Source organism: Rana temporaria, chromosome 10, assembly GCF_905171775.1.
Source record: "Rana temporaria chromosome 10, aRanTem1.1, whole genome shotgun sequence".
In the NCBI taxonomy this organism is placed as follows: domain Eukaryota; kingdom Metazoa; phylum Chordata; class Amphibia; order Anura; family Ranidae; genus Rana; species Rana temporaria.
The window spans coordinates 128637174-128664983 of NC_053498.1; the positions used below are offsets into that span (position 1 = coordinate 128637174).

General features: G+C 44.9%; 1 protein-coding gene across 6 annotated transcripts in view; it reads left to right on the forward strand.

Moving 5' to 3' along the window:
* The window catches only part of LOC120915600 (neurotrimin-like), a 903107-nt gene that overhangs the window by 541301 nt on the left and 333996 nt on the right, over positions 1-27810 (forward strand). For 3 of the 6 annotated variants that reach the window (XM_040326246.1, XM_040326248.1, XM_040326249.1), the window contains exon 1: positions 20668-20950. In XM_040326246.1, the coding sequence (XP_040182180.1) occupies positions 20796-20950 (155 nt within the window). In that variant the 5' untranslated portion in view covers positions 20668-20795. Of the gene's footprint in view, positions 1-20475; positions 20576-20667; positions 20951-27810 lie in introns of those variants that run through there. The other 3 variants (XM_040326251.1, XM_040326247.1, XM_040326250.1) reach the window with 3 other exon arrangements.

Below are 27810 nucleotides of genomic sequence, written 5' to 3' on the forward strand. Positions count from 1 at the left end.
GAATGCCTCTTCACCTGGTAATGCTACATCCCACCTATCCACCTAGGAATGCCTCTTCACCTGGTAATGCTACATCCCACCACCTAGGAATGCCTCTTCACCTGGTAACGCTACATCCCACCACCCATCCACCTAGGAATGCCTCTTCACCTGTTAATGCTACATCCCACCACCCATCCACCTAGGAATGCCCCTTCACCTGGTAATGCTACATCCCACCACCTATCTACCTAGGAATGCCTCTTCACCTGGTAAGAAACCCCATCAGCCGAGTAAGACTGCCCCCTCCCTCATCTTTCTCCTAGAACTCTGTAAAAGGCCACCATGAAATATCGGATCTGCTTTTCCTTTTAAATCTTCCTAGGCTTCATTTTTCTTCCCTTTAGCGCTCACAGAATAAATGGGATGTGTAATCAGAGACTGTAAAGTGGAGATTTATAAGCCACTCTTGGAGATATTTAATAACTCACATGTAGTTTATTGCACTTTTCTGTAATGTGGCGTTGTGGGATGAGAGAGAATTGCGCTCTCTGAGCGGGCTAAGCTGTGGGCTTCAGTGCTGGGTCTCAGTCTTTCCTATGCTCACATCCTGCTAATTGGCTTCCAGGGTCTCTGAGACCCCTGAGGTGAGGCTGGCATCCCTAGGGAGAGAATGGTGAGAATAAGCTGGGACCTCTGAGAAAAAGCTAGGGCATCCCCAGGGAGAGGTTGGGATCCCCTGAAGAGAAATGGAGACCCCCAAGCTCTTTTATAGTAAGAACTATTTAATAATAAAAAGCAGAGTGTAACAGCCAATTATACATCTCAATGGGTTGGTGTCGTCTTTTTTTTAACCTATGCAAGAATGAAACAGTGAAAAGGAAATCATCTTTACTAGTCTCCTGTATAGGGCTTTGTACACACAAGTGTCAAATGTGATAATATATCCAAACCCTCAAGTTTTCTCAATTTCCCCATTCAGAAAGTGCACCACGCCTGCAGGATATAATAGAAGTAAAAATGTGTCCGTCGAACGATCTGACGATTTTTGGATTGTTAGTATGGTGCCTCCGACAGCTGATTCCGATTTTTATCTGACAAAAGCTTGATGTGCAAACTATATATAGTACGTGAATTCAACGTTTGATTTTCGTTTAACTAGTGCAGTTTACATCTGAAAAAAACCCGTAAAAACAAGAATACATATGCTAAGAAACAAAAATATACATAGAAAACTATTCAACACATTATGTCACTTCTGAAGTTGTATTCTGTCGGTCGAGGATTTTCGTATGGTGACCTCTTCACTTTTGACATGAGAATAGCATGCAACAAACAAACAGACGAACAGTCGTTCGAAAATCTGATCGTGTGTACAAGGCTTCAGGCCCCTTTCACACAATCTTGAATCTAGTAGAAAACACCTGTAGTAATTCCCAGAGGTGGTGAGCCTGCGCAGTACGGGGGGGCATTTCTCGGCACAACACCAGCTTTCCTTTATCTACCCTTTCACACAATCAGTCCGATAAGGTCCACCTGTCTTTATTTTATTCTGACCCAGTCGGACCCTCCATTCATTGCTATAGAGAGACAGATGTAAACGGACACGTGTCTGTTTACACTTGCCTACCTCCAATCCAATCCGCTAAAAATATAAAAGGGGGATTGGTCCGGGAAGATTGGATTGGATCGGAGGGCCCATAGAGTAGAGTGGGCTGTATTCGTGTCGGCTCTGCATATGCAGAGTGGACATGGACCTATCTTCTGCCCACTCTGCTCATTGTGTGCCATGACTGGTTACTTACCAAGTTGCTTACGTGGCCCTTGCGCTTCAAAAGGTTGGGCGCCAGTGGTGTGGGGCAAGTCCTGGTAAGTCAAGGAAAAGATCAGCTAAAAAGAGACCACATGCAACATCAGAGCTCCCAACTGTCTCGTTTTTCATGGGACTGTCCATGATTTGGAAAAAAAAGTCCCCCTGTCCCTCATTCTTCCTCTTTTTCTAAATTGCTGCATTTGTAAATTTTAAAAGCCGATATAAAGGAATAATAGTGAAAGGGGGCGTGCCAGGGGGTGTCCTAAGCCTACATACTTGTGCTAATAGGTGTCCCTCGTTCCTATCTCAAAAAGTTGGTATTGGGTAGTATTGGCAACATTGGTGACTAGACCTTTGTCCTCGACTCCCCTTTTGTGCGCACAGCTTCTGCAGTACAGCCCTTTAACTTTGCATCAATTATCTGCACAGGCTCTTGAAATATCGGTAGTGTTTTTGTTTCGAGAGCATAATGAAGGCCATTGTTGTTTTTTAATCTGACTACTTGGCACTGGGCACCTTGGACACTTTAAAAGCCTCCACAGGTGTGACAAGACAATGACTGAGGCCTCGTACACACGACCTAGTTTCTCGGCAAAAACCAGCAAGAAACTTGCTGGGATTTTTTTTTTTGCCGAGGAAACCGGTCGTGTGTACATTTTTCGACGAGGAAACTGTCGAGCATCCCGTCGAGCCAAAAAGAGAGCATGTCTTCTTTTTCCTCAACGGGAATGGAGAAACTTGCCTTGTCGAGTTCCTCGACAGCCTAACAAGGAACTTGACGAGGAAAACGATGTGTATCGACTGTCGAGTTCCTCGGTCGTGTGTACGAGGCTTAACACATAAACTCCCCCAGGAAAGGATATCTTTGAGCGGGGTATTTCTATTTCAGCCAGTAGAAAGGGGAGAGAGTCGCACATCTGCTGATTTTAGCCATCAGGTGACAACAGAGCAGCAGCACTGGTTTGGCACATAACTAGCTGTAAAGGGCTAGAGCCGCATGGCTGGACGCTTCCATACAATGTAATGACATTCTATGCCGAATCACATGATGGTTGGGAGTATTGTTTAATGAGATTGTGCTATTGCCAGTCTTGCTGAACAAGGAATCAGTCTGTATTACAAGAGTATTTAGCGGTTCCAGGTCAGCAAGGCACAACACTTAAAGCCAAATACGGAGTGACCAGCGGCTGTCAGACACGCTCTGTGCCAGGTGAGGCAATAACAGCCGCCTCCTGGGACTCCGTCGCCAGCCGCCTATGCAGAGAGAGGGTTTTATGCTCCGCTAAGTGGTGACCATTTGGAGGGTCTAGCGCAGAACACCAAGTGGCTGGGTGGGCAGTAAAGGTGGGGGGGGGGGGGGTAAGAGCATTCCAGCTCCTTCTCAGATTACGGTAACAATGTAATAACCCCGAACTTCTCTATATACGCTGAGTGTCGGAAAATTCCACCTCGAGACAAAAAGCCACATAAATTAGCCTTAATACATGTTAATTCCGTCTATACGGCTCACTCCAGGGAGAGGTTTGGAGAGGATCCAGCAGCATTAGGAGAGATATTGAGGGAAGATGAGACATTTCAGAGCTCGGATCAGGTTCAGATCTGGGATAATAAAGAATATGAAAGCGCTTCAATATAATATTGGGAAAAAAAAAGCTTTCTCTCATTAACGCAATGCTTTGGCTGCTGCATGTACCGCTCACTTTATCCGCTGCCTGCGAATTCCTGCTGTGCCTTTCACTGCAGCTCAGAAGGGATGTCAGGAGAGCGCAGGGAAAAATGTTCCTCCCCACACAGAACTTAATGCTTTAGATGTGACTCTGATGTGTGTACAGCCAGTCTTTTCATTCTTGATTTTCATGACGTCTCTAAAAATGTTGGTTTTAGAACAGACCTGCGATCAATGGGGGGCCGGACATAGAATATATGGCATGACTTATAAATGTGTAATCTCTAGCTAGCGCCTCGTAAAAAAAATTGTTTATATCAAATTATTTTTAGATACCTGAATAGGAGTGGGCGAGTCTTATCTTCAGAGTTGTCACCATTGCCAAGCTATACACAAGCACGATAACACAAAATTAAACCTTATTGATAAATATTTCCAGATGCTTCACCAATCAGATGTATTTGTCTTTATTACCCATGTTACCTATTTGTTTTTTTGAGTTCAGAAGGGAGGAGTAAAACATATTCAAATTCCTATTCAAATACGCACTGTAAAATGTTATAATTGTAATTAGAAGTGAGTAGCTTCTACAGGTAACGGACGTTCTGAAATACCAACAACCAGTAAATGAACTTGAAAACAAGCCCTCACTGTCCTCATAATTCAAAGAAAATTATGGGAATGGGGTTGCTTTTTTAGACTAATACTTAACAGTCCGATGCTGCATCTGTCCCCTGCCCGCACTAAGACTGAGAACTGAAAAATTAAACGCCACTGATTGCTCAGTTCTCAAAGCTCCCTGAGCAGAGAGCTGGTGGCTGTCAGTCACCGTCTCTCTGCTCTGGAGCACTGGGCTGTGTAGGGGGTGGGAGCGGCCGGCTCCGTCTCTCATCGGCTCACTGAGAGGCTCAGCCGGGTGCCGGTGTTCTGTCGAGAAGTGCCCCCCATCTAATAGTGCCCAGGACGAACGGCGCATTTGCCGTACGTCATAGCACAACAGCTGATTTGGCGATCAGCTGGGCTGACGTAATCATGGCGCATGTGCACATCGTAGGAGGTATGTCTTGATGGGAGATACCATTTCAGAGTTACAATTTAAACCTATACAAACAGTAGGGGGAGACCGTAGTTCTCAGATTGTGCATCACTGCTGCTGGAGGGCGGCTAGTGGCTGTGTTGAAGGGCTGGTTTTGTTTGTGTTGCAACCCGCCCTTTCAACACAGACAGAACCGAGCGTTCAACACAGAAAACCCGCCTTGCAGCACAGACAAAACCGCACCATCAGCATAATGTAAAGCCTCCCCGCAACGAGGCACAATGTGAGAACTACGGTCTCCCCCCGCTGTTTGTATAGGTTTCATTTGTGCCTGTGAAATGGTATCTCCCATCGAGAGATACCTCCTACGATGTGTGCTTGCACTCTGGTCAACTCAGCTGCAGTGCGACTCCGTCCTGCGCACTTCTCGACAGAACACCTGTCCAGTCATGTGAGCAAATTCTGACTATGTGGTTGCAGTCTTTCCTGAGCCTAGACCGGCTCTGTGACATCAGCCGACAGCGGGCTTCAGCAAAATGAACTGCGCTCCTGTGATCCGCAGAAGAAGTACAGCCAAACAAGCTGACTTTTTTAAGCTTTTACTTTACTTTCATTTTCTTTCAGCAGATCATTCTGTTTCCCTCTTCCAGTGACTCAGCAGCTCAGCTCCCCTTGCTCCCTCCCCCAAGCAGTGATTTAGCAGCTCCTCTGCTCCCTTGCTCCCGCCTACCAGTAGTGACTTGTCAGCTCATTTTCCCTTGCTCCCTCCAACCATAAGGGACATAGCAGCCTAGCTCATCCTGCTGCTTCACACACCAGTGTTTTGGGAAGGCAACTCTTATTACTTTCCTCCCCCACTCTCTTACCCAGCAGCTCAGCTCACACTGCCCCTCCTTCCAGCATCCCAGCAATGACTCAGCAGCTCAGTTCACTTTGCTTCCTCCCAGTAGTGACTCTGCAGCTCAGCTCACTCTGCCCTCCCCACTCAGCAGTGACTTGGCAGCTCATTTACCCCTCTCAGTCTTCTAATCTCTAATGTAAACACAGAACAAGCTCAGAGAGAAAGTAGAGTAGAGAGTGAGCTCAGCTGCCAACCTAAAGTGGAAGTGCAGGATCGACATGACTTAGCTTTAATCTGCTCCCACCTCCTTTTAACACCTATACTAACTACCATGTAGAAAAAAGATGCGATATTTAACTATCCTGAGGGTACTCTGGTCCAGTCATGTGATCGGCTTAATGGTAGAGGAGGGACAGCCGACAATGGATGCCCATAATCAGGGCTTTTTTTTTTTTCTCTGAGAATAGGTGCACATACTTTCCCCTTCTAAGTCACCTTTTTTTCCACCCCTGAACATCGCCCCTTGGTTCCTCCTACCCACCTACCAGTACGGCCCCATTTAGGGAGTACAGAACCAAGTAATTTGTAAAATAGATGCACTTCAGCTATCAACAATAGACCCCCCTGGGAACAATAGACTCCCTGCAGCAACTCCCCCACCCCCCACACACGTTTGCAATAATAGATCCACCACAGCAACAATAGATCTCCTGTATAATGCAACTTATGGTAAAAAAAAAAATTGCAAAAGAAACAATAGATCTCCTCCCAACAGGCAGCGTCAATATATCTCCAGTAGCCAGCAACAGTAGACTCCTCCCCCAGCAGTACATTTTTCCCAGCAACAATTGATTCCCCCCAGCCACAATAGATCTCCCACCAGTAACAATAGGCCGCCCCACAATGATTGATCCCCCCAGCAACAATAGATCCCTAGATCCTTCAGTAGCCAGCATTAATAGACCCTCTAGCACACCCCAGCACCCATTAGAATTACATGACTTCAATGCTAGATGTGCAGGAGGTGCCTAAACTGCGTTCCCCCATGTTCCTGCTGAAAAGAAAGCCCTGCCCATAGTAAGCCTGTGGGTGGAGTTATCACTCAGGCATTTCATCCTTTGTCTGTGATCTCTCCTCTTCCCTGAAGCCACTGCTGGGCAGATGCATCTTCCTTCTATAGGGTAGTTAGTATAGGATTTAGTAGGGGGAATTTTGAGGATACTTTGACCAGAGAGGTGTGTCTTAGACCAGAAAGGGGCGTGTATGACCAGAGGGGGGAGTGTCAGAGCAGGTCTGTGTCTTAGTGCTGATTACTGAGTGCACTGGGTCTAACTCTTGGACCTACTGGACTACACCATCCTATTTATATTCCTTCCTGACTGAAATGGGAGTCCCATATCTATAATCTGACTGCAAAGTGATTTAACATTGGGAGTAAATTTGGACTCTCTTAGGCAAGATTTGCATGCATAGGGAATATAGAGATTCTATTGGCTGCTGCCTTTATGCATCCTGTCACCTCTGTCAAGAGTCTTTGTCACCTCCACCTATCCGAGAGTTTTATTCTTACTTTGTGTGGTATCTGTGAGTCACATAATTACCCCAGTGTGAATGGAGATACTTTACATTTTTTCTATGTAAACCGACAGTAATGGTTTCTCTCTGCTTTGTATCTGCGATGTTGGCGGGATTCTGATAAGCGATTCTGTGCGGCAGATGGAGGAAAGGGTGCTGTGTGTTTATACTCTGTCCCTGAACCCGCTCTGCAATTAACGATGCACAAGAGAGGACGGCGAGAGTTAACTCCTTCATCACTGGGTGCCTGCTGCTTTCTCATAGTTAAATAAGCTATGCTGAGAAATGTATCCATTCTATTCCATATGGTGATGGTAGAGCAGTAGACCATAGCAACTATCATCTTCTAAAAGACCTTCAGGCTGGGTTCACACCTATGCCGATTGGATGCGGCCAATTCGTAGGTCATTTTAAAATACATTCTTTTGAATGGGGCTGGTTCACATATCTGCGGTGCATTTGCACTCCGCATTGCCCAAAAAACATGTGCGTTTTCTAGGCAGTGCAGTCTGGCTCAGGTGAAAATTCAGACCCATTATCTTCTATGGGAACGCATTTGCAGATGCATTTTGTTGTGAACAGGCATTCTCTCCACCTGCTCAGTACATCCCCCCCACTCAGCTGATACACATTTAAAACGCACAGGAACCGCTGAACAACTAATTTTACTCTTTGCAGGGAAACCGGAGCTTCAATTCGCACTGCAAATGTGTGAACCCAGCCTCAGGGTTTGCATGACACAATGCAGTAAGTGTGTTGCCTGGCTCCAGTTTCGCACTCTTTTTGAGCTTATAGCAGCCCCACATGAGTGATGGTCAAATGACATAGAATCATGTGACAAGAGAGTGCAGTCCTACCCAGGAGCCTAGTTGGCAGATGTGTAGCCAGTGACTTCAATGGAGTTTATAGACCTTAGATTCATGTTCCTAAATGCAGCACACAGTTTTTCCTGGAAAGCATGCCTGGGCAAAAGGGGTAGACAGCAGAGTTAAACACTTCTTGGATTATAAAAAATCTTGAGGCCTGGTTCACACTGGTACGATTTGAGAAGCGATTTGAGATGTAAAATCGCATCTCAAATCTGCGGCATTTGTCGGCAATGGCACCGTCCTAATCGGTGCGACGCCGCATCTGCGGCGCTGCATCGATTTCAAAAAGTAGTTCCTGTACTACTTTTTGCGATTTCGGGCCGCGATTTACATGAAACCTGCACAGATGTCTCTGAAATCGCGGCCTGAAATCGGGACTGCCAGCGGGAGTGAAATCGCACGGCTTCACTCCCGCAGCCCCATGTGAACCTGGCCTGAGGGAAATCTATCATGGGGGAGATTTATTAAAACTGGAGCACTCAGAATCTAGTGCAGCTGTGCATAGTAGCCAATCAACTGCTATCTTCAGTTTGTTAAATGAAGCTTTGACAAATAAACCTGGAAGATAATTGGTTTCTATGCAGAGCTGCACAAGATTTTGCTCTCTCCAGTTTTAGTAAAACACCCCCAAGTTCTCTTGCATCTTGGGACAGATATAGTATTGTAATTCCGGTGACCTGTTTTGCAATTTCGCAACTAACAAAATGTGTTGCCCATAAATATGCGGCTGCACACAAGATTCCACACCAAGAAGGCCCCGGCCATCAGAGCATTCTAGTATCCATAATCTGGGCCTGCAATGATCCTCCATGGAAACCTGGTAGCATCAAATGTAGCGTGGTAAGAGCCCACTTCACCGCGTGCTAGGGGCTCCTGTAATAGATAGGCCGTAGCACAACGCTAGAGTACTTCTATTCTGCCTACTGGGCCAAATTACAAGAGCAAGAAATGAGACACTATAAACAACATGACATCACACATATAAGCATACTGATAGGTCAGTTCATATAGTCCATATATGGTGGCTTCTTCTTGCACGCCCCTGTGACGTCTGTTCTTGGCATACTGCACACGTTTCAAAAGTCTTTAAAGCGGGGGTTCATCCAAAAAAATTAACATTACATTCAGGCGAGTTTTTAGAATGACAATCGGGTGTTTTTTTTTTTAAATCGTTGCCGTACATACCGTTTTATAGATATATGTTCACCGCGGCTTCCGGGTATAATCTGCGGGACTGGGCGTGCCTAATTGATTGACATGCTTCCGACCGTCGCATACAGCGCGTCACGAGTTGCCGAAAGAAGCCGAACGTCGGTGCGCAGGCGCCGTATAGAGCCGACTCGCAGTCCGGCTTCTTTCGGCAACTCGTGACGCGCTGTATGCGACGGTCGGAAGCATGTCAATCAATAAGGAGTGCCCAGTCCCGCAGATTATACCCGGAAGCCGCGGTGAACATATATATATAAAACGGTATGTACAGGAAGGATTTAAAAAAAAACACCCGATTGTCATTCTAAAAACTCGCCTGAATGTAATGTTAAAAAAAATTTGGGTGTACCCCCGCTTTAATTAGCACAAATGTCCTTGTGTCATACAGGAATCCCCATTGAAGCCCACAGGGGCTTCATTTCTCAGTCGATGGGGTGGGCCGGAAGGAGGGAGTTTAGGAGTGCAGTAGAAGCAACAGCTGTTTTCACTTCAAGCTAAGACGTACATGTAACCTTAAAACATTATAATCTGTCATAGCTTCTTTTAAGGATAATAATACAATTGTAATATATATTTTCACACATGCATATGTATATATCTTTTATAGATAAAGAAATAAAAACAATATAAGAATATAAAAGAAATAGTAGAATATAAGAAAAGAAAAACAACATTTCAGTGGTTCTAATCATAACACAAAATATTCATTTTAGTAACCTCCATCACACTCCCACTGAAGGCTGTATCTGAGTTTGCAAATGGCCCACATCAGAACCCGCCAGAATCCTGTATCGGAGCCATTGATGAGCCCCCATTGGAGCCTGCCAGGAGTTCTCAAGCCCACCTAAAATCTCTGTATGACCCTGCATCAGTCCACAAAGAGGTTATTTTGCCAATAAATGCTTTGTTCAACTTAGTAGATAAATGTTTATCTTATAATATAGAATCTAATAAAATAATTTATTGCAGATGTAAATAAAATGATTAGGTCTGAGTTGAAAAGTATTGCCATACCTTTTGAATTGGTTTGCACTTATTTAAAGAGTAAGGCCTCGTACACACGATCGAGGAACACGTCGTAAAAGAAACATCGTTTTCCTCAACGAGTTCCGTGTCAGGCTTGTCGAGAATCTTGTCAAGCTTTCCTTGCATACACACTGTCAAGACAAACGCAGTGACGTACAACATGTACAACGGCACTATAAAGGGGAAGTTTGATTCCACTGGCGCCACCCTTGGGGCTGCTTTTGCTAATCTCATGTTATTGCGTGTTAAGTAAAAGTTTGGTGAGAGACGATTCACGCTTTTCAGTCTGTTACAGCGTGACGAATGTGCTATATCCATTACAAACGCTACTTTTTCCAAAGGCACGCTCCCATCTCATACTTTATTCTGAGCATGCAAGGGTTTCTAAGCATACACACGAACGTGTTTCTCGTCGAAAACCAACCCGAAGAGAAACACGATGAGGAAATTGAGACTCCCGAAGAGAAAAAAAAGACGAAAAACATACACACGACCGTTTTCCTCGGCAAAAAAGCTCTGCCACCAAGTTTCTTGATGGATTCTGTCGAAGAAAACGGTTGTGTGTACGAGGCCTTACTCTTTTGTTGAGAAAAAACATTCCCCTCTGGGTGGTCTAGCTACTTTGTAGGGATTGTTATTGAAGAAATCCCTGTGTATTTGTCTGTGTTCATGTACACAGTGAATCTGCATGGGAGTGGTTTTACAATTATCAATCAGCTGCTGCACTTGCAGGGCTCTGAGGAAAGTGGCAGGGTCTGCATCCCTTTGGCTGTGACTTCCCTTTGGGAATATCTCACCAAAAATTTAATTTTTGATACAGAGAATGCCAAAACACTGATTTGTATCTTAGTGCTGACTTCTGGTAGAATAAGTAAGCCAATCGCACAAGGAGGAAATTACATTTCTGGGGGGGAACACCTTCAGGTAGCCATATTGTATTTTACATAAAATTACAGCGCTATATTAATATATATATATATTTTTTTTTTCTATTTGCTATTCCCCCCCAAAAAAAAAAATTGCCTGCAGCATTAGCAGATATTATTTTAAAAATACTGCAGTATTAGCAATTTTGTTACAAACAGTCGCAAAAGATAAAAAGCCACATTGCTGCCAATTCAGTGCAATGAGGTGTTGGTTCTGCGACCAAAAGCACCTATATTTGAGGTGCGACAGGTTGAAAAATTTTGCAAAAAAAAACAAAAACGCATTGTCCTGGGAATACTGGAAATCTGTGAGCAGCAATCTTGCAGCTAGAGCCACTTTTTGAATATCAATTTTAAGATTTTATTTGTGTATCTCGGTAAATTATTTTGGTGTTTTGCGTCTCTGATATTTACTATACAGGGATTGGATGGCTCACCATAGTCCGGGTAATGTGAGGTGCTGCAGATGCCGCCGCTGCTCTGATGCCGTTCAGCCGTGAGCTCTGCCAAGTGATTATCTATTAATTGTGACAAGAGTAAGCATAATAAAGCGAATTAGTCTTGTCACTTATCACCCGTTAGTCAATGTCAGTCTCGCTGACTTCGTTCGGAAAGGTTAAGCGTCGTCTTCATGAAAGGAATCTGATATGAGACGCAGCAATACAACGGGAGGCGGTGGGACGCTCACAGTAAATTATGTGAATATTTCATGCTTTTCTTCTCTATTAACTGGAGGATGTTGAGGCAAAAAAAGGGCAGAAAATGAGTCTTCCCAACACAGCCTGTGTCACCCACAATTATAGTCCCATCTGTCTGCTGTGTTTACCTTCTGTTATCACTGCAAACACCTGTCTGAGAAGCCAGAGATGGAAGCTTCTCCTGGATGACATGCTAGTTTTGAGGCAGAGACAACACCTGCATTGAAAATGACTCAGGGCAGGGGTGTCAAACTCCATTTCATCAAGGTGCCGCATAAGTAGTATGATTGCCCTCAAAGAGCCAGGTGTATCTGGGATTCAGGGTTCAGGAGTGAGCTATGTGCAGGGTTCAGGAGTGCGTAATGTGCAGAGTTCAGGAGTGCACTATGTGCAGACTGCAGGGTTCAGGAGTGCGTAATGTGCAGAGTTCAGGAGTGCACTATGATTTTATATGGAAGGAGGATGTTCCAGATCCCGATAGAGGAATTTTCAGATTTGCAGGACCATCATTAGAGTGTTGCCAACCTACCAGATTAAAATTTACTGGCACGACACCTGAAATTTACTGGCACAGCCACGTTTTTACTAGCAATTCACAAAAGTTACTAAATTACATTTTTAGGTGCAAATTTCAGTATTTAGGCTACAAACAAGTACGCTAGGCAAATAGCAATGTGATTTAAGGTAGATATTAAAGCGGGGGTTTACCCTTAGAGGGCACTTTTTCCCCTTAGATTCCTGCTTGTTTTCTCTAGGGGAATCGGCTATTTGTTTTAAAATATGATCCGTACTTACCCGTTTACGAGATGCATCCTCTCCGTCGCTTCCGGGTATGGGCTGCGGGAATGGGCGTTCCTTCTTGATTGACAGTCTTCCGAGAGGCTTTCCGACGGTCGCATCCATCGCGTCACGATTTTCCGAAAGAAGCCGAACGTCGGTGCGCAGGCGCAGTATAGAGCCGCACCGACGTTCGGCTTCTTTCGGCTACGAGTAACGCGATGGATGCGACCGTCGGAAACCTCTCGGAAGGCTGTCAATCAAGAAGGAACGCCCGCTCCCGAAGACCCATACCCGGAAGCGACGGAGAGGATGCATCTCGAAAACGGTTAAGTACTGCTCATATTTTAATACAAATAGCCGATTCCCCTAGACCGAACGAGCAGGAATCTAAGGGGAGAAATGTTTTTTTTTAATAAATGGGTGAACTCCCGCTTTAAGGTAAACAAACATATATTTTTGTTATTTTTTATATAATAAGGGCACATTTTTTAGTCACATCACCCCCTGCCTCGATCCCCCTCTGCCACCAACACCCCCTGCTTTCACCCACATTTACAAACGGGGGAAAAAAGTACCCATTTTCACGAACTGTCCGTAAAAATACGGACGGTTGGCAACACTGCACCATTGATGTATATCATGGGCTGTTAAATTATGCAAAACTATTCCAATAGTCATCCTGTTACATGGGCTTCCCATGGTGACTGTAAGTGGCTGTTTCAACACATAGGCATGGTTCATCCTGAGAAATGCTATGCAGCCAAAGCTGGAATACATGCAGACAGGAAGTTGCTGCAAAAAAGTTGCAGGAGATCAGTAAAAACAGCATTTTATAAAAAAAAAAAGAAAAAAAAAGTGCCATCAAGTCAGGCCTCGTACACACGACCGAGGAACTCGTCGGAAAAGACACATTGTTTTCCTCGACGAGTTCCTTGTTAGGCTTGTCGAGGAACTCAACAAGCTTGCTTTGCGTACACACGGTCAAGACCAAATCTCCTTGTTCTCAAACGCGGTGACATACAATGGCAGGGGAAGTTCGATTCCACTGGCACAACCCTTGGGGCTGCTTTTGCTAATCTCATGTTACTGCGTGTTAAGTAAAAGTTTGGTGAGAGACGATTTGCACTTTTCAGTCTGTTACAGCGTGACAAACGTGTTATCTCCATTACAAATGCTACTTTTACTCCCGTCTCATACTTTATTCTGAGCATGCGCGGGTTTCTTAGCATACACACGATTGAGTTTCTCGTCGAAAACCAGCCCGACGAGAAACACGACAAGGAAATTGAGACTCCCGTCGAGGAAAAAGAGAACTTGTTCTCTTTTTTCCTCGTCGAGTTCCTCCACAGTTTCCTTGATGAAAAACTTACACACGACCGTTTTCCACTGCAAAAAAGCTCTGCCACCAAGTTTCTTGATGGATTCTGTCGAGTTTCTCGGTCGTGTGTACGAGGCTTCAGGGTTTACATTTAGGCACTGTGGGCCAGATTCACGTAGCGCAGCGGATCTATAGATCCGCTCGATCTACGTGAATTAAGATCCGCTCCCGCAAGTTTAGGAGGCAAGTGGCTAATTCACAAACCACTTACCTCCAAACTTGCGACGGCGGGTCCTAAATCCCCCGGCGGAATTCAAATTCCGCGGCTAGGGGAGTGTCATATTTAAATCAGGCGCGTTCCCGCGCCGATTTAAATGCGCATGCGTCGTCCGGGGAATTTCCCGGCGTGCATTGCTCCCACTGACGTCACTAGGACGTCAGTGGTTGCGACGTGAGCGGGACTTGCGACGTGCGTGTTCGTGAATCGGCGTACGCAAACAACGTAGGAAAATTCAAATTCGACGCGGGAACGCCGGCTATACTTAACATTGGCTGCGCCTGATAAAAGAAGGGGTAAGTATACGACGGAAAACCGCTACGGAAACGACGTAAGAACACTGCGACGGGTCCGCGTACGTTCGTGAATTTGCGTATTTCGCTGATTTACATATTATTTATCGTAAATCAGCGGGAACGCCCCCGGCGCCATTTTTAAATTGAAAAAAAGATCCGACAGTGTAACACATTGTAACACTGTCAGATCTTAGCCCTATCTTTGCGTAACTGATTCTATGAATCAGGTGCATAGATAGGACCAGTTTACGTCAGAGATACGATGGTGTATCTGTAGATACACCATCGTATCCCTTTGTGAATCTGGCCCAATATCAGTGAGCACCCAGGAGGCGGAGCTGCTAGAACAAATAGGTGACCAACCAAATCAATAGCAATAAATTCAAACAAGTGCAGTGCTAAAATAATATTACCAGTCGAGTGGTACTTTAGGGTTTACATTTACTTCAATATGAACATTTTTTATTTGTTTGCCATTGGAAAATTGTTTACCTTTTTTAAGTGATATTTTCCCTCTTTTTATCCAGCTGTATTGTCTGAAATCAAACTCCCATATGGTCTCTTGCCTAATGGGGATATTATTGATAGAGGTAATTGCTGCGTATATATCAGCGATGGGGTTAATTTGGCAGCAGCAACATTTCAGTATTAATAAGATGTTGATGGCGAGGAGCGCACATTCCGGGACATTAACAAGGAGTATTAATGGCTGGATAAGCACTTCTGCACTGTGTACGAGTGAACTGCTACCATGTTTATCCGCCATTAATAAGCTTTCAATAATCCAGCACTATTTATATTCCATAAATAACCTCTCATATTTCTATGCGCTCGTTTATTTCTCGCCTGTCACTGTGGTGGTGGGGATGCTTTTCATCTCTTTAAAGTGACATGACGATTCTGCATGCTGGAGGGGAGGGCTGTTTTGCTGGGGGCTGGCGAGGGTCGGGACCGTCTATAGACAGTGGGAGGGGGGAGACAGATCTGTCTCTGATGACTAAAATATGACCTGACTTGTCCCAGGGCTGAGGTGCGCTAATTGCAGAGTTCAGGAATACAGCCCACCCGTCTTGCACACACTTCAGAGGAAAAACTACAAATAGGGTTTTTTTTAATTACCGTTTTTTTATTAGAAGATAAAGGCAGATAAAAGGCACACGGATTAAACTAAAACAAACTGTTTGAAAGGTAGTAGATTAATCTGCTTCCGTCTGAGCCCTTTGGAGATCCCAATCTTGTTACAGACCGCAGAACCGTTCTGAACAGCCAAATCCAGTTTTCATACAATTTTCTTCTGTAATAAAGTAAGACGAGCCGAATACTTCACTTGGTATCCCAGCAGAATTGTAGACGGTGATCCTCCAGTTCTTATTTTGTGGGATTTTAATGATGTCAGTTGTAGTCCCAGAGCTTGAATCCCAAAACTGAAGACAACAGTTCCATGGATTGTTTATAAAGCAATACATGTGAATTTCACCAGACATTCACCGCAGGTGAATCTACCACTGTGATTTAAAACACACATATGAAAAAAATAAAAATGCACATTCACTGCTTTATAAATGTACCCTTTGTATCTAGACTAGTCTCAGTTCTGATATGTGGGTTTGATTTACTAAAACTGGAGAGTGCAAAATCTGGTGCAGCTCTGCATAGAAAACAATCAGCGTTCAGGTTTTATTGGCAAAGCTTAACCGGTTAACGCCCGCCGCATGTATATGTACGTCCACAGAATGGCACGTACAGGCATATGGGCGTACATGTACGTCCCCGCCTTTCCACGGGTCGGTGGTCCGATCGGGACCCCCCCCCCCCCCCGGTACATGCGGCGGTCGGAAACCTGCGGGGAGCGATCCGGGACGAGGGCGCGGCTAGCCGCCCCCTCACGATCGCTCCCCGGAGCTGAAGAACGGGGAGAGCCGTATGTAAACACGGCTTCACTGTGGCCGCTGCATCGATCGAGTCATCCCTTTTACAGGGAGACTCGATCGATGATGTCAGACCTACAGCCACACCCCCCTACAGTTGTACGTATCAGCCTAAACTGAGGATTTTTTTTTTATATATGTTTTTGGGGGATATTTATTATAGCAAAAAGTAAAAAAGATTAAAAAAATTTCAAAATTGTCGCTCTATTTTTGTTTATAGCGCAAAAAATAAAAACCCCAGAGGTGATCAAATACCACCAAAAGAAAGCTCTATTTGTGGGAAAAAAAGGACGTCAATTTTGTTTGGGAGCCACGTCGCACGACCGCGCAATTGTCTGTTAAAGCGACGCAGTGCCGAATCGCAAAACCTGGCCTGGGCATTTAGCTGCCTAAAGGTCTGGGGCTTAAGTGGTTAATTGAACATGCTGAAGTTAAAGGGGTTGTAAACCCTCGTGTTTTTTTCACCTTAATGCATCCTATGCCCCCCGTTTTACTCACCTGAGCCCTGTAATTCCCACGGGCGAGACACACTCACCCTCTGTGCCCATTGTCTCGGCTCTTGATTGATAGCAGTGCCGCCATTGACTCCAGCTGCTGTCAATCCAGGCCAATGATGTGGGCGCCAGGGGGTGGGGCTGAGTCCGGAATTCTGTGTCTATGGGCGCAGGTGCAAGTGGGAGCGCGCCGGTGCGGTAACCCCCAGGGAAAGCGCTTCTCCTTGGTGGTTTCCCAATGCGGGGAGGAGCCGCGAGCACCGTTGGGGGACCCCAGAAGTCGAGGATCAGGACCACTCTGTGCAAAACGAACTGCACAGTGGAGGTAAGTATTATATGTTTGTTATTTAAAAAAAAAAACCCTTTCCAAACCCTTTAACCATCGTTCACACTGAACACGGCTTTGAAATCGTGCGAGTTCTGATTTCTAGGTCACATTTCAGTCAGACTTCAGGGGCGACTTGAAAGACATTTGTGCGGGTTCATGCACAGATGTCTATTAAAATCGCTCCCCAAGTCGCCAAAAGTACAGAAACTACTTTTAGAAAACGGTGCGGTGCTGCAAAGCCGGTGTTGCACCATTTGGGACGCTCCTATTGCCGGCAATAGGCTCTGATTTGACATGCGTTTTGACCTGGCAAATCGCATGTCAAATCACGCTGATGTGAACGGGGACTGAGATGCTGATTGTCTACCGTGCAGCTGCAACAGATTGTGTACTTTTTGGTTTTAGGCTGGGTTCACATATGCTACGGCCACGGTTCACAGCATGGGGTCCGGTGCGAATCAGGTCAGAATTTTTGCCTGAATTCACCATGAATTGGAACCAAAGATGCACAGGACCTATTTTAAATGTGGACTTTCAGCCACCCCGGAGCTGTGTGAACCGGCTCCATTGAGAGCCGGGCACAGTTTCCTGTCAATTGGCATGTGTGAACCCAGCCTTAGTATATCATCCCAAGTGTCACCGAAATCCAAACCAACTTCTCTAGCAGATTATTCCGTAACTCCTGCTTATCATATACTGCATACATAGATTCCTTACATTATCCATATTGTTTTATTACAACAAATCTCTCCTTCTCATTTGTAGCCATGTGTTCAATAAACCGGACTATAGAAATGACGTAAAATGATGCAGAGTTTGGGGTTGGGTTTTGCCACTTTCAGCTGTGGGTATTGGTAGATCAAACCTAAAAACTCCAAAAAAGATCTAAAAAAATAAAATGCCAATCTGATCTGAGATGTACATAGACAAGCAGAAAATGTACTGGCAAGTATACAGGTATATATAATTATATAGAACATGAACCAGGGAGAGGGGGGTGGGGAAGATCTGGGGAGACAGAGGGAGATTTGGAGGGATAAAGGCATGTCTGGGGGAAGAGAGGAAAAATTAGGGATAGCTGATCGGGTTAGACATTTTCATGATTAGGAAAAGATAAGGAGGAGATTTAGGGAGGCTAGGGGTAGATTTGGGAGAGATTTGAGAGAATAAGAAGAGAATTTGATTTAGGGGAATAGGGGGGGGGGGGGGGTGTTTGTTAATATGATGGGAGATTTTACCAAATAAGAAACAATTTGAGGGAAATGGAAGGAGGTATGGGGGGGATTGGAGACCGTGGTGGGATTAGGAAGAGATCTGAGAGAATAGGGAGAGATTTGTAGGAATATTAGGGACAGATTTGTAGGAACTGGGGGAGAATGTACAGTATATGAATAGTGAGAATTAGAGGAGATGGGGGTAAGTGTAGGGGAATGGTAGAAGATTAGGAAGGATAGTAGAAGTAAGAAGGTTGCGTAGGGGTGGTAGCAAGAAAAGCTGGATACACACTATACAACTTTATTTAGCCTTTTTTCTTCCTTTAGATTTAGCAAAACCCTAATAAGGTCAAACCGAAACACTATCAATCTGTATGCAATCAGACAGGCCTTCACACTACATAGTTGAAGGTAAATCTAAAGGAAATTGAACAAAAGTTTTATAATGTACACACGATCGGAAATTCCGACAAGAAAACTGTCAATTTTTTTTTTTTTTTGTAGATGGAATTTTGGCTCAAATTTGAGTTGCATACACACGGTCAGACAAAATTCTGACCGTCAAGAACACGGTGACGTACAACACTACAACGAGCCGAGAAAAATTAAGTTTAATGATTCTGCATGCATGTTTTTTTGCACGTCGGAATTGCATACAGATAATAGGAAAACCAGCTCTCAAATGTTTGCTGTCGGAAATTGCGACAGAAAAAGTCCGATGGAGCCTTCACACACAGTCGGAATTTCCGACCAAAATCTCATATCGAACTTTGTGTAGCAGAAAATTTATGGGAGGATAGTATAAGATTCAAAGGGGGAAATCAGAGAAGACCCAGGGTGGGGTTAGGTTGATCTGGAGGGAGGTATGGAGATGATTGAAGGGGGGGGGGAGATCTGAGGGAACAAAAAGAGATTGGGGGGTGGGATTTTTTGTGGTAGATTTAGGGAAAATATGAGAAGATCGGGGAGAATCGGAGAAGAGGAAAGGGGTAGACTTGCGAGAGCTTGGGGGGGTGCAATACAGAAAGATTTGGAGGGACATGCGCTCTTAGAGGACGAAAGTATTATAATATTATTATATATGCAGATTTCAGACTGATAAGAAGTATTTATGCTGAAGCACAATACACAGCTGTTAACTCCTCGTGTACCAAAGCCCAAGATGTCCTCCAGTGATTAAAATTCCTGGTGTGACCTTTTACAGCCAGTAAGAACGCTGCTTCTATTCCTTGATCATCGCCCCTTTCTTTGCTCCAATGGAATCTGCACACAAAAAAGTATGCCGCTGGAAGTGCTGTAACTACTAGCAACTGGTGCTTGTTACATTTCTGACTGCAGCAAAGGCCATTTTGATTGGTTGCTATGGGTTCCCTCCCTTCTTCGCTATCCCTTGAGTTGCTTTGTGGCTGGGTTCGGATTCAGGGAACTGTCTGCAGACTCAGCGGGGATGAAATGTAATCCGACAGCTGAGATATTACAAGTTGCATTCATTATTGCAGTATACGCCATACTGCGTGCTCAGTGCCTAGTAGACTAAGACATATATTACTTTTTACATTTGCTAGCGGTTTCTTTTCTGGGGTTGGTTTTCCCGCATTCTTTATCCTTACAGTGATAATAAATGTCCAGCAGTCATGCCTGGGTCCTCTTGTGTCCAGTGTGTGCGCAGCGTGCCATGTCCTAAATTAGCCATCTTGCCAATGGTATTATTAGGAAAGAGTTAAGGTCAATAGACAAGTAGCTGTGTGCCATCATGTGCCCATATCCAAACTCACACTTTCCACGGGAATACATTTCCAGCATCATCATACACAAATCACTGCGCAGGTGTGTAAGATTCAGGTGTGCAAACACAATAGCACAGGTGTGACTGATGCTGCAGAACCTCTTGGAGTGGGAGTGAGTGACAAGGGCCTGGTAGGTGTGTGTGAAGTAGCCCAGCGAAAGCCCACAGAGTGCCAGGTGCAGAGTGAGGGTGGTGGGACAGCTGCTACCCCAGTGCTTGCTGCTTGTGAGTGCGTTGGCAGCTCCTCTGATGTACAGCTTCTGTGATGGTTGCTGGCTGAGTGCGGTCGGAGCTGGGATTGTGCTGCACTGATGTCTGTGCTACCAGTGACATATGAAAATGCTGGGAGCTGCTAATCTGGCTGAGTGGAGCTGAGCCTGGTGCCTTGTGTGAGAGTGCTGGGAGATGGTAGTGTGTCTGATGGGAGTAGTGGTCCTCTGACGCCGTCTAGATTGGAGAGAGCCGGTGGCAGAGTGGATCCTGAGCTCCTGTGAAGCTGTCTGGTCCAGGCTGCAGGTGAGTGGAGGGAGGAGGAGGAGGAGATGTGATGGAGGGAGGATGGAAGGAAGGAGGGAAGAGGGAGGGAGGCAGCCGCTCGCAGACTGTATCACGCACAGTACTCTCTCCTCTATACACAGTGCCAGGCTGTGTGCCCCTGTGCTGGTGCCAGGCTGTGGACATGTAGCAGAGGGGGGGCAGCCAGTCAGTCAGTGTTTGCGCTTTCTGTGCTTTCACAATGGGGGTTGCCCCCTGCTGGAGGTGGCTACTTGCCCTGGGTCTCAGACTGCTGTTTCTTGTGCCCGCAGGAGTGCCAGTCCGCAGCGGGGATACTGGATTTTCCAAAGCCATGGACAACGTGACGGTGCGGCAAGGAGAGAGCGCCATTCTCAGGTAGGACCCTCTTTTTATCTTAGATGTTATAATTGCTGTGCACAGTACACTATTCTATGTATGATGTATATGGGGAGATTGTGACACAGGGGAAAGTTGCTCAGCTGTGGGGATTGTGCAGAAGTTCAGGTGATGTGCCACCTGTCCCCTGTCAGCTTCACATACAGTGTACATGGGGCACATTACGTGTGCCATAATTTTGTGTGATGTGTCACCTGTCCTCGTCCCCTCTGCCAGCTCCGCACACAGGGCGTATTACATGTGCCATGCTGCTGCTGTGCTGTAATAAGCCGCAGCTACAAGTTACTCTTCTCCTGGGGCTGCTTAACACATCATTTGCCTCTTGTCACTTATACCCCCCCCCCCCCCTGTGTGTGTGTGGCGGCCTGTGCGTCCCCAGCCACCTGTATATCACACAAACTGGGAACTCAGTACAATGACTAATGTATATTACGTGTTTCTGATGGGGGTAGAATAAAGTGCAAATCAAAGTTATCTCGTGGGGCAGTACAGAAGTCACCCCTCCCCATGCTAAAACCTGTTTGCTGCCACCTGTCCCTATACCCGGTGTGTGCCCTTTACATGGAGCCGGACAAAGCCCTGTGTGATGTATAGATGGTGGAAGAGTCCTCCTAGACCAAATGTGTCCATTTATTATCTAAGTGTATGTGTCTTCTGTCCCTTGAAAATTTATCATGTGGAGTATATAGGAAAACTTCACAAGGAAATACCACTGGGTTCCTGCATACCTTGAAATTAGGAATGTGTCCATGAAGATAGCAGTGTGTCACGACATAAAATAAACGTTTATGTGCGTATATACTTCATTATATATCAAGTGAATCATTTTTGAATGATATGTCTAATATAGAAGAAAGCTTTATCTGTCTGTCTATCTCAATCTCGTATCCCTCTCTCTCTCTATTACTCCTCTATCTCTCTTTCTCCATCCTGTATCGCTCTTCGATCTTTCGCCCTTACTTCATATCTATCCATCTTCTATCCCTTTTTCCATCTCCTATCTCTGTCTGGTATTTCTCTCTCCCTCTCTATTTCATATCTCTCCCTCCCCAGTCATATCCAGGTCTGTGTGTCTCGGATTATCATTGTGCTTTGCCTTTCTTCCATAAGGCTCCCATCTATATATAGAGATCAGCCTCACATTATGAAGTGGAGAAGCCGTTCTATCGTCACGCTGTCTCTGCCTCTTCTGTCCCTCTCCCTGCTTTGACTGAAACTTGTTCCTCCCCGGAATAATGACCCTCTTCCCTCATTAATTACCCTTACCCTCTTCAGAATAGGATGAATGGCAGATGTGAAGTGTCAGCCTCTGGGGTCAGCGGCTGTGCTCTGTAATGAGGACGTTCCGCCGGGGCCATCGTGTAATTGTGCTTGTAACCTTTCCTGCACAATACAGATGATTGGAGACCGGCTTGTTCTATTTACACTTCAATGAACAGTGCTGCAGAACAAATAGCCAAGTTTGCTGTGCTGCAGGCCAGCGTTGTGTGTATCTGGAAACGGGAATGTATGAAGGTATATGGGGATGTATAGGGTAGTATGAGATATATGGATCCAAACAGGGACATATGGGGGTGTATAGGAGTGTATGGGGCTTTGGGGAATGTGTAGGGATGTATGGGATTGAACAAGGATGTACAGAGGTGTATATGTATGTAGGGGAGTGTATGGGACTGTTTGGGATATATGGGGATGGACAGAGATGTTTAGGGATTGTAAATGGTTGTATGGGACTTTATAGGAGATATGGGACTGTATGGTACCTATGAAGATGTAAAGGATTAGAAGGTATTTAAAGGAATTTACACAGATGTATGGGGTTGTATAGGATTGTATGAAGATGCACGGGGATGTGTAGTGAAATATGTGACTGTAGGGGATGTGTATGGATTTATGAGATTTACAGGGATGTATGAGGATTTATAGGGATGTATGGGGATCTATTGGAATGTTTAGGGGTATATAGGACTGTAGGGGATGTGTAGGAATGTATGAGGATATATGGGGTGGTACAGAAATGTTTGTGAATGCATAGGGATGTTTATGTACAGAACTGTACATGGATATATGAGACTGTATGAGGATTTATGGGGATATATTGGGATGTTTGGGTGTATATGGGACTGTAGGGGGAAGTGTAGGGATGTATTAGGATGTGTGGAACTGTACTGGGATGTATAAGACTATCTGGGATGTATGGAGATTTATGAGGATGTATTGGGATATATCAGGATTCTTAGGAGTATATGGGACTGTAGGGGATGTATAGGGATGTATGAGGATGTATTGAACTGTACAGGGATGTATGTGACAATATGGGGAGGTATGGAAATGTATTTTTGGGAGTATATGTTACTGCAGGGGATGTGTAGGGGTGTATGAGGATGTATGGAACTGTACAGGGAAGTATGAGACTGTATAATAATGTATGGGACTCCACAGGGAAGTATGGAGATGTTCAGGGAACTATTGAGATATTCGGGATGTATGAGGGTGTTCAGGAATGTATGGAGATGTTCAGGGATGTGTGGAGATGTTCAGGGATGTATGGGGACATTCAGGGATATATAGAGATGTTCAGGGATGTATGGGGTCTATAGGGATGTAGAGATGTTCAGGGATGTATAGGGTCTATAGGGATGTATGGAGATGTTCAGGGATGTATAGGGTCTATAGGGATGTATGGAGATGTTCAGGGATGTATAGGGTCTATAGGGATGTATGGAGATGTTCAGGGATGTATAGGGTCTATAGGGATGTATGGAGATGTTCAGGGGTTGTATGGAGATGTTTGGGGTCTATAGGGATGTATGGAGATGTTCGGGGTGGTATGGAGATGTATGGGGTCTATATGGATATATGAAGATGTTCAGGGATGTATGGGGTCTATAGGGATGTATAGATATGTTCAGGGATGTATGGGGTCTATTGGGACGTATTGAGATGTTCAGGGATGTATGGGGTCTATAGGGATGTATGGGGTCTATAGGGATGTATGGAGATGTTCGGGGATGTATGGGATCTATAGAGATGTATGGGGTCTATAGGGATGTATGGAGATGTTCGGGGATGTATGGGGTCTATAGGGATGTATGGAGATGTTCAGGGATGTATGGGGTCTATAGGGATGTATGGTTTTTTTTTTGGGATGTATGGAGATGTTCGGGAATGTATGGGGCCTATAGGGATGTATGGAGATGTTCGGGGATGTATGGGGTCTATGGGGATGTATGGGGTCTTTAGGGATGTATGGAGATGTTCAGGAATGTATGGGGTCTATAGGTTTGTATGAAGATGTTTGGGGATGTATGGGGTCTATTGGGATGTATGGAGATGTTTGGGGATGTATGGGGTCTATAGGGATGTATGGAGATGTTCAGGGATGTATGGGGTCTATAGGGATGTATGTTTTTTTTTGGGGATGTATGGAGATGTTCGGGAATGTATGGGGCCTATAGGGATGTATGGAGATGTTCGGGGATGTATGGGGTCTATGGGGATATATGGGGTCTTTAGGGATGTATGGAGATGTTCAGGAATGTATGGGGTCTATAGGGATGTATGAAGATGTTTGGGGATGTATGGGGTCTATTGGGATGTATGGAGATGTTTGGGGATGTATGGGGTCTATAGGGATGTATGGAGATGTTCGGGGATGTATGGGGTCTATAGAGATGTATAGAGATGTTCGGGGTGGTATGGGGTCTATAGGGATGTATGGAGATGTATGGGGTCTATAGGGATGTATGGAGATGTTCGGGGATGTATGGGGTCTATAGGGATGTTCGGGGATGTATGGGGTCTATAGGGATGTATGGAGATGTTTGGAGATGTATGGGGTCTATAAGGTTGTACATGTATGAGGATGCTGTGTACTCTTTCCTCTGGAGTCACCCAGCGCCTCTCTTTCTCTGCAGTCACACATGCTGTAAACATCTTCTGAGCTGTCTGTACTGGCAGCTGGCTGAGCTGCCTTCAGCCCTGGCTTGGCCTCTGTCATTGCTGGTGTTTGCTGATAGCAGGCTGTGGGGTTTCATCTAGAGAGTCGGAAAGGCGGGAAAATGTGGATGTTTTATTGAAAGAGAAATTAGGGGATTTATTTAACCTTGATAGCATGCTGGGAATTTAGGGATTGTGCCCCTCTGCCCCGCAGGCTTTTCTGTACTTTATGAAGTGACTGCTGGCTTCTAGTCCAATAGGATGCGTGTCAGGGTTATCACTCACACTACAAACTGATCATGCAATCTGCTTTATTTCTACTAAAAACCACACGTTGTGGGAAAGACAACCGCTCAATTCCCCCATCAACACAGTTAGGCCTAATGCACACTGGACATTTTTACAGCTGCTGTTTTTGGCTTCAGGCATTTTTTTCCTGCAGCCAGTAAACTCCCCAGCATGTCCATGCGCACGCAAGCTTTTATCAGCTTTTCTGGCAGGGGCATTTTCTGGCTGGGAAAACCCCCCCAGAACTAGTGGGTTTAAGCAGCTGTTTTAAACCATAAGCTTTTGTGAGAGTATAGTTTTGCTAAAAAATGCAACTGCTAAAAAAAACGAATTGCAAAAACGCTGCAAAACTTGTGTTTTTAACGTGCCATTCTACAGCTAAAGCTACTGAAGTTTTTTATAATGTCCAGTGTGCATGACACCTTAGCTTTGATGGGGTAATCCCTCCAGCAGAGCCATTGTGTTCTACCGACGAGGTGGGAGCCGTCCCCACAGGGTGAAGGAGCATTCGGTAAACAATGAGGTACAAAATTTGTATTTTATTTAAAGTTTCTGCAGTAAAAAAAGGGTCCAACGCGTTTCAGGGGACTAGAGACTCCCCCTTCATCAGGACTGCTGCTAAAAATAGTTGTGGAATAGTCCTGTTGGAGGGTGCCTTTGGCACATGAATCTGGACTGTTGGAAGTCCTCTGCGCTGGTTGTGTGTTCAAAGGACTGCTGCCATTGAACACACAGCCAGCGCAGAGCACTTCTAAAGCCCCATACACACTATCAGGTTTACCAAAACCATCTAATATGAGGTCAAACCTCAAGAGTTTCAATTTGTATGCAATCAGGCAGGCCCTTGCACTACATGGTTTTGGTAAACCTGAAGAGAAAACCTGCAGGAAAACTGATAGTGTGAATGGTACTTTACAGTTCAGAGTCATGTGCCAAAGGCACCCTCCAACAGGACTATTCCACAACTATTTTTACCAGCAGCCCCGATGAAGGGAGAGTTTCTAGTCCCCTGAAACGTGTTGGCCTATTTTTACTGCTGAAACTTCCAATAAAATACAAATTTCTTACCTCATTGGTTATCGGGCACTCCTTTATCCTCTACATTACAAGTGGAGTCGACCGTAAGGATGCACCCAGAGGGCGCAGCCCAAGCCCATACAGGGCTCATCACCACCTTTTTCCAGCTGGGCACGGACCTCTGGAAATGTATTCTTTCCATCTGCCCACACCCTACCAATCTACATCACTGACTGATAGAGTCAGTCCAGCACAATCTACACCCATACTTCTCAACCCATAGGGTGAGTACAGTGATTGCTGCTACATTAGCCACTAGCAGTAATCACATGTACAATCAGACAGGCTGGTTGTTCCCAAGTTGATTTATCGATCAACTTGTGAACATTCAGCCTGCCCATACATAGTTTGAAACTTGGCCGGACCTTACTGAACTGGCTGAGATTCGAACTGATTATGGCCAGCTTAAAATGTGATATGTATGGTGAGCTTTAGCGTTGATTTACTAAAGGCAAAAAGACTGTGCACTCTGCAAGAGCAGTTTCTCCAGAGTTAGTAAATGAGCAAAAGCTCAGCTGTCTTCCATCATCCAATCATGTGCAAGGAAAAAAAAAATGATTTTCCTTGCACGTGATTGGGTACTTTTTTGCAAAGTGAAGCTTTACCCCATTTACTAAGCTCTGGAGCAACAGCCTATTTGCCTTTTAAGAAATCAACCCCATCGTTTTCTTTCCTAGAAGATAAAAAGGTTGCTCTCTTTCCAGTATTTCCTCATTTTCCACCAACAGCTGTTGTTGGCGAGGCTTTGGCCTCAACATCCAATGAGATTTTTTAATCGCCCGTTAGCAGAAGATGGACCTCATTTAACCCCCCTGGCGGTATCCCCGAGCGTGACTCGGGGTTGATTTTTTCTACCAAAATCGGTATCCCCGAGTCACGCTCGGGGTAGACATGCAGAGCCTGCAGCGTGCGCTGGCTTACCTTCTCCTGGATCCAGCGATGTCACCACGCTGTGTGAGCGAGCGGGACCTCGCTCGATTCACACAGCGTCCTCCTGTGCCGCCGATCTCCGTTCCCTGCGACGTTACGACGCACGGGAGCGGAGATCAGCGCCAAATTCAAAAACAAACACTATACAAACACTATACATACAGTATACTGTAATCTTATAGATTACAGTACTGTATGTAAAAAAAACACACCCCCTTGTCCCTAGTGGTCTGCCCAGTGTCCTGCATGTCATTTTATATAATAAAAACCTTTTTTTCTGCCTGAAAACTGTAGATTGTCCATAGCAACCAAAAGTGTCTTTTTATGTCAAAAATGGTTTTAGATCAGCTAGAAAACAGCGATAATAAATTATAATCACTTGCAGAATTGTGCGATAGCGATTTGCGGGGAAATTCGTCATAAAAAAAAATTAATAATGACAGCAACAATTCTGCAACTGAGAAAATTTCAGTGATTTTGATTTGATTACATTATTGAATAATTTTTATTTTAATTATATTATTACTTGCTATAATTATTTATAATTATTTATTATATTATAATTTAAAATTTTGTTTTTAAAAAAATGTCATACCCGAGATGCC